The following is a 7,844-nucleotide window of genomic DNA, read 5'->3' as shown; positions in this document are numbered from 1 at the left end:
ATGGCATCTTTTAAAAAAAACAAAATTTTTTTTTTTAAAGACCAAAACATGGTATCATTGAAAGTGATCTGAAGCCACCCAAGTCCTCTAAGTTTGTGGTTTAGGCAATTTTTTAAATTGGCCACCAGGTCTTCATTGTGGTCTCCTTTCCTAGTTACATGCTGGACTTTAGGAATGATGGAACTATAGCAGAAGCCTTCATTGCTCAGGGAGACAAAAGGACCAGGACTGTAAACCCAGGCTGACAAGTGACAACCCCAGACTAACTGAAAAATCTGATCCAGCTGTTTTGCATATGTTTGACACTGGCTGGCTCTGAGATTAAAAATATGACTTTCTGCTCCCACAAAGTTTAAGTGAAAAATGGCTCTTTAAAAAAAGAGCATCAGAAGGCTTTCATAATCTGTATACATTTACTATAAAAGCTAAATCAAGCACACCGTAGGGGTAAAATTGACTTCAACTGATAACTGGTTAAAAAAAAAAAATAGGCAAACCAAACCGTCTGAAAATAGGGTTTGTCATGGAAACAGCATGCTCATGGGACCATATTCCCGGTACCTATACGGTTTTCCAGGAAAGTCTTGTTTTGCCATGAGTACCTAAAGAAACAAAAGAATACACTGGCTTTCTATATGCTACACAATTTTAAATAAGTTGCTTCCTAAAAACAAAACCTGGTGGTGACTTGAAAATCTTGTCTTTTAAGGCATTTAATTCCAGCATTTATAAAACCTTTCTGCATCAAATTTATAGTTGCATCATTTTAAGGACATCCACAATAAGAATGCTTTTATTTTTTTCATGGATTGAGACTAATAATCTTAAATTTTTTTCCCCCAGAAATCATCTGATTGAAATACCTAGAGAGGAGATATGTTTTAATTTGCCCTAAGAATTCCTTTTTTAAAATGTCTATACAACAAAACCTGCTCAGAAATCTACTAGAGATTAACGAAACAAAGAAAAAAAGAACATAAAATTGCATCTTGCTATGTGAAATTGAATGCTGTATTTTCAATTAGATTTAATATTTTCATTTGCCTTAAAATAAATAATGATAATGACTTAAAAGACAATGAATTGCATTATAACCATGAAAGTAACTCTATTGCATCAATGGTCTTCATTTTAGTTCCTTGTTATTTTATCACAAAATATTTTCATGGGAAAATTTAATATAAATATTTTTAGTCTATAAAAGAATAAGAGACTTGTTTTCCAAAGGTATTGGAGGTTTTTCATCTGATGTTTTCCATTTCTCATAACCTTATTTCCATATTGTAATATATATAAGTAAACTTTGCACCTCTATTTTATAAAAATTAGTGTGTGTATATTATGTATATATGTATATATAGATATAATATAGATTATATCTATATATACATACATATATATATATATATATATGTATATATACACACACACCCACACACATATATATAAATTCTGACTAAGAGTAGACCAACTAGATAATTTCTCTGGAAAAGGTTCCTTGAACAATATAAAAATGGGGTCTTCCAAAGCAAACAACAAAAACAACCTTAAACACCCAACTACTGTTTAAAATGCTTATAAACACACAGTCAGTTAACCATTTATTGATTGCCTATCTATGGTTTTGGAATATCCAAGATTATGAAAAAGACAATACCTCAAAAAAATCATGACCAAGGTGATGCCTGATGATTTAAATAAACTTCCATATGATAAAAAGTCATGTAAATTTACCCCTTGAAAGAAAAAAAAAACTATAATATTAAAATTAGAGTTCTCTTTTTAATAATCCTCTCAGTAAAGAAATAATTTGGAAACTTCTATTTTATATTGTTACTATCATGAAAGCAGATGATGTCTAGGAACTTGGCAATGTCAGTTGCAACATTGCAAGTAGGATACATCTTTGGAAGGGCTCGTCTGAATGTTTAAGGATAGACTTTTTCATTGAATTCCTGAATTTATATACTTTGGGACTGGCTATGAGACACTATAAAATGTAAAGATAGTTCAGACAGTTCCAGTTCTGTTATTTTCAGGCACAAAAACCATATAATTTTGTACAAAACTTTGATTTTTTTATTTGTGAAATTAAAAATATGGTATTTTATATATATATAAACTTCTATTCCTCTATAAATATAGATGATTTTGTGATAGTGAACAGAATAAATGCATACCAAATCCAAAGACCATTGTCATTTTAGGGTATGACAGACATAGATAAATTTAGGTCCTAAGTACTGGCATTTAGATAAACTCTTAAAATTTAAAACAATACAATCAGGAGGCTTGCTTTTCTCCTCTTTTCCACAGAGAACTAAAGTGAATATTATTAAATGGCTTTGAAAGATTTACATTTGACGCATTTCTGTAAATCCAAAAAGGAGCACACACTGTCCCTTTACCATGCATGCCCATGTTTTGTTTATTTCAGGATCTAACCCCACCAATTATTCCACCTCCTTTACCTCCTGGAATCCTACAAGGTTATTTTTAATGATGTGGATTGTTCCTCCCTCAGACTGTGTTGCTGAATAATCATAATAATATGTTGAAAGTATACAACTTTTACATTTTAAACTTTTTTATATATGTCTAATTATTATTTAAAAATAATAAAAAGCACTTCATTTTGAGAAAGTCCATTACACTGAAATCTCCTTCAAGTGTTCCTATTCAGCTTACGTTCTGCTATCCAGTTAAGGAAAGCAAAGATCAACTCCTTAACAAAGCTTTCCAGGTGACCTAATGTTTCCATTTTACAGAAAGGTAAAATCTAAATGCGGGCTGTCTCAGTCCTAGAGGCAGTTTGCCAGGCATCAGTATGCAATTAGAATTAACATTTTATAAACCCCATCTTCAGTCTCTCCTGACCCACACAAAGCTCCAAGCCTCTTCCCAAATCTCAGCAACCACATCTTTCCATGATGCTGGCCAAACCCATACCAGGTTTTAGACACTAGAGAATGAAATGAGCTCATCCACCAAAAATTAGACTTGAAAAAGTTTGGCACTGGTTATCCCACTCACCCTCTAACCAACTTACGTAGGAGGGAATGCCTGGGCTTTGGAGACCAGTGTGGAAGAAGGCTGGGACCGCCGCAGCCCACATCTGTGGACCTCCTTGAAGTTAGGAGTTAAGGTTCTCTACAGTGAAAAATTCGGTTTCAATAAAGGGGCAAGGCCTTCACAATCTGCGCCCCCCCCCTCCCCACCTCACAAGGGCACATTCGGGATGGGCAAGGGTCTACCCCCGGATCTGGAAGCTCTGTGGAGTTCTATATCTAAAGAGCCCCGACCCCAAGCAATGAAGGAAAGGAAGGAGCAGAAAGCGGAGGCGCTAAGTGACCTGGGCCGCGCAGCCCCACAGGCAGCCCCACACGCACCCCGACTGCCGCAAGGAGGGGCGCGCCAGAACAAGCAAGAGCACCGTGAGCTCCAGTTTTACCTCTGCAGTACTTTGAAAAGGCAAAGGAAAAGCCTCAAATGGGTAAACCGCCCTAAATAATTAAAACTTAAAACAAAACAACAAAAAAGGAAAAGGCAGAAAAAGGAAAACGCGTGACCGGTCATCATTTAAATACAAATATACTTACAAAAATCTTACACAGGCTATTTACAATCATAAAAGCATACAGTCCTGGTACCAGAGAGTGAGAACCAGAGTGGTCTGTCCATCCCCCCTGTGGCAGTTGGGCCCTCCAGTCCGTTTGCCCCAAGGGACCAAAGCTTTTGCAGGAGCTGTGTTGTTGAAAGGAGCCTGCGAAAAGTGAATGGCTAGTGAGAAAGCCTCGAGTAGCCAGGCTTGGCAAGAGTTCCATGGGGCCAGCTTTATGGGAGTGGCTGGGACGAAGCCGACGGCTGGGAATGGGCTGAACCCCCAGGTCTCAGACGGTGGTCTCCCCCTGTTTGCTGTTGGTGAGCCTGGTATAGAACTTCCTCCAGGAGTTGAGGGTCTTGCCGGACCAGATCCAGAAGCCTGACGTGATGCCCACGATCAGCGTCATAAGGTACTTGATCATGAAGACTGTGAAGTCTGGGCTCATGGGCGGGTGCGGCGGGGCGCCTCCACCCGCCTGGAGGTGGGGGCAGGGGATGGCATAGCTCTTGCAGCTCTGGGCCACCCAGCTGCGCTCCCACTGGTCCCGGAAGGCCTGCTCATAGAAGTAGCAGGCGATGACAATAGTGGCTGGCACCGTGTAAAGCACGCTGAAAACGCCGATGCGCACCATGAGCTTCTCCAGCTTCTCGGTCTTGGTGCCGTCGTGCTTCATGATGGTGCGAATGCGGAAGAGGGACACGAAGCCGGCCAACAAAAAAGACGTGCCGATGAACAGGTACACGAAGAGTGGCGCCAGCACAAAGCCGCGCAGCGCGTCCACATTGTTTAGCCCTACGAAGCACACCCCGCTCAGCACATCGCCGTCCACCTGGCCCAGCGCCAGGATGGTGATGGTCTTGATGGCCGGAACGGCCCAGGCGGCCAGGTGAAAATATTGCGAGTTGGCCTCGATGGCTTCGTGACCCCACTTCATGCCCGCTGCCAGGAACCAGGTGAGCGACAGGATCACCCACCAGATGGAGCTGGCCATGCTGAAGAAGTAAAGCATCATGAAGAGGATGGTGCAGCCCTCCTTCTTGGTGCCCTGCGCCACTGTGCGTGCCCCGTCCTCGGAGAACTTGTCGTTACACACCACTCGGTCCTCCAGCAGGAAGCCGGCGATGTAGGCCACGGCGACTGCCGTGTAGCAGCCGGACAGGAAGATGATGGGCCGCTCCGGGTAGCTGAAGCGCCGCATGTCCACCAGGTACGTTAGCACCGTGAAAAGCGTGGAGGCGCAGCACAGCACCGACCAGATGCCGATCCAGGTGCGCGAGAAGCGCAGCTCCTCGGGCCCAAAGTACATAAGCCCGTACACCTTGGTCGGCTCACAGGGCGCACCGCAGTCCTTCTCCCCCAGGAAGTGGTAGTTGAGGTAGGAGGGCACCTTGAGGGCGCGCGGGCAAGAGAACTTGCCACGCTCCGACGCGCCGGAGCCCCCCGGGAAGCCGCCGCCACGGTGCCCCCCGCCGCCGTGCTGAGGGTTGCTGGTCCAGAACTCCGGGAGCAACGAGGGCGTCGGGGTGCCCTTGTCCGACGTATTTTGGCCCACGCACAGCTCGCCGGCGCCGTGCACCGGGAACTTCTCACACTTGAGCGTGTCAGGCCACTGGAAGCCGAACTTGTTCATGAGCGCCTCGCAGCCCTGGCGCGCACGCTCGCACAGGGAGCGGCAGGGCGGCAGAGCCTGCTCCAGCACCGTGCACACTGGCGCGTACATAGAGCACAAGAAGAACTTGAGTTCCGCCGAGCACTGCACCTTCACCAAGGGGTAGAACTGGTGCACCTCGAGGCCCGCATCCTCTTGGTTCGTGTGGCCCAAAAGGTTGGGCATGATGGTCTGGTTGTACGCGATGTCTGTGCACAGCGGGATGGAGATGGGCTGGCAGTAGCCGTGGTCCGGGATAGAGATGCCCCGCTCGCCGTTGTACTGTTGCCCGCCCTGCTGCTGCTGAGGCGGCGGCGGTGGGGGCTGCTGCCCCGGCCCGGGCCCCTGGCCCGGCCCCTGGCCCACTGCCTGCGCCCGGACCCCCAGGAGCAGCGGAACCTCCAGCAGCCAAAGCAGTAGCAGGAGCCGGCGCGCCAAGCGCCCGGAGTCAGCTGGGGGGCGGCGGCGGTGGCTCTCTGAATCTCCGCTCCCTTCCGCCACCGGTCCAGCTGGGAGCGCCCCGGCATAAAGTTCCCAGCTCGCGCCGCCGGCGGCGGCGGCGGCCCGGGACTTCTTAGGCGCCTCCTCTTCAGCCATACTTTCTCGGCTCCTTTCTTGGCGCCGCCCGGCTGAGGCTGGCAGTGGCGCGGCCGGCGGCGGCTCCCCCTGCGTCCGGGGAGATCTCCTCCGCGCCGGTGGCCTCCGTCGAGCCCGAGCTGCGCTCAGCCCGCTCCCCCGGCTCCCGCTCCAAGTCCCGCAGCCGCCGCCGCCGCGGAAACTTGCGATTCATGAAGCGTGGGCGGCGGGTAGAGCCCGGGTGGCTCCGGCGCGCCGGGGTCGCGTCCCGCCTTCCTGGCCCTCGGCTCGCTGGCTCCCGGCTGGCGGCGCCGCGCTAGTGGCCACGGCCCCGTAGAGCGCGCAACTCTCGGCAGCCCAGCAGCCTCGGCTCCCCCCTGCGCCTCCGCCTCCTTCTCCGCCGCCGCCGCCTGACCATTTGTGTCAATCCCTCAACTCGCTCGTTCTCCACTCCCTCGCGCGCCCTCGGACCGGTTTCCAGGCGCCCCGCAGTCTGTCTTTCACCAGGAGGGAGGAGCCTTGAAACCGACGCGGAACTGGAGGCTCAGGGACCGTCGCCCAATCGCGGCACTGGCTTCCCCGCGCAAAGGGCACTCGCCGCCTGCTTCCCTGAGCGAAAGTCGGCGGCTGGCGGGAGGAGGAGGGGGCGGGAGGAGGAGGAAGTAGTAGTGGTGGCAGAGGCACCGCTCCGGCACAAAGAGTGGGTTTGCTATGAAGCGGGACAGGCTTGGTTGCTTTTGCTTTTGCGGAAGAAAGGGCGAGCACTAGTAGGAGAATGGTACCATATGCTGCTGGGGATAATGAATAGGAGTCGGCGGACCTCGGGACTCAGCTTTTCTTTTATCCATTTTCATGTTTAAAAATCCTGCTCTTAACTCTGGTTACAAACAGCAAACCGAGCACCGCGATCAGGACAGATGCCTTTGACTTCAGGAGCGCAGGGCTTCCTTTGAGTTTATGTCTATCGAGGTTTGGTTTCAAATATTACTCTAAGTCCAAGAGCTCTCAGGCTGGGCTTGGCGGGCTTTGGACGCGCCATTTCCCCCAAGAAGTTCACGGGATTGCTGTCAAATGAAGAACAAGAACAAAACACAAACACAAACTTTGACGGAATTGAAAAAGTAAAGCCAGGTGCGCCATCCGCTACTGTTATCTTTCTTGTAGTCCCCTTTTCTCCTCTGTGATCGAGTCAGAAACAGAAGCAAAGGGAGAGAACCATTAAATATTAAGAGAGAAAAACTTGAGAATGCGACGACCTCTCTTCGGGAGCGTCCTCTCTGCCCAAGCCTCCAGAAGTGCCTCGGACCCGGAGGAGCACCGCCAGCGACCAACCTGAGCTGTGGGGGAGCTATTGGAGCCTTCCAGGGCTGGAACGTCCACGGCACAGGGGCAACTCCTGGGAGTGTCAAACTGGGCCGGTTAGGAGCCAGGCTGGGCTGCAGCGTGGTCTTCCACTGGTGTGCGGACCTGGGGATGCCAGTTTAGCAAACAGCGAAGTCTGAAAGCAAAAGAGCTAACTGCACGTTCCCTTCCTAATTACAAACAACACAATTCATCTCAGCCTCCTTACATTCTTGTTGTTTCTGCGTAAGGTTTTTTAAAACGATGTTTTAACAACATGACTCAGTTTTATCAGTAAAGTGCCATTGTATTGTTAATTCTATCTAGGATTTGTTGACCTATGATTAGATTTTCAGGATACTTTTCTACAAATTTTTTTTTCTATCTTTTGCTTATCCATCCATTTGTTTAATACATACTTAGGAAGCACCTCTTAGGTTATAAGCGATATTAGGTAGTAGACTACAAAGAGATGTACAAGACATGGCCCAGCCTTACAGGAAGTCATAGTACAGTAGGGCATAGAAAGGTAGATCAGTTATCTTGTCGCCCATCCCAAAGCTGAATGAGCACAGTGGAAGCAGCCAGCCAGTGGAAATGGGTGAGAAGTGTTCTGATAGAGAGGTGGGTGGAAGGTGCAAAAGACAGAGGCTCTATAGTGCTTAAAGTGCCAAA

At 48.3% G+C, this 7,844-nt stretch overlaps 1 protein-coding gene across 1 annotated transcript; it reads right to left on the bottom strand.

Moving 5' to 3' along the window:
• Positions 1-1,402: 1,402 nt before the first annotated feature.
• Positions 1,403-6,174, bottom strand: FZD1 (frizzled class receptor 1). Its single transcript, XM_049641427.1, has one exon. It carries the CDS (start codon positions 5,847-5,849, stop codon positions 3,891-3,893), a length of 1,959 nt encoding a protein of 652 aa, XP_049497384.1. The 5' UTR covers positions 5,850-6,174; the 3' UTR covers positions 1,403-3,890.
• Between the last annotated feature and the right edge of the window lie 1,670 nt (positions 6,175-7,844).

Source organism: Panthera uncia, chromosome A2 (genome assembly GCF_023721935.1).
Source record: "Panthera uncia isolate 11264 chromosome A2, Puncia_PCG_1.0, whole genome shotgun sequence".
NCBI lineage: Eukaryota > Metazoa > Chordata > Mammalia > Carnivora > Felidae > Panthera > Panthera uncia.
Note: the sequence above shows the minus strand (reverse complement) of the source record. Positions and strands in the feature narration are given on the sequence as shown.

What these genes read in the sequence shown, in the direction of transcription:
- FZD1 (XM_049641427.1), bottom strand. Translation starts at nt 5,849, where the DNA reads ATGGCTGAAGAGGAGGCGCCTAAGAAGTCCCGGGCCGCCGCCGCCGCC.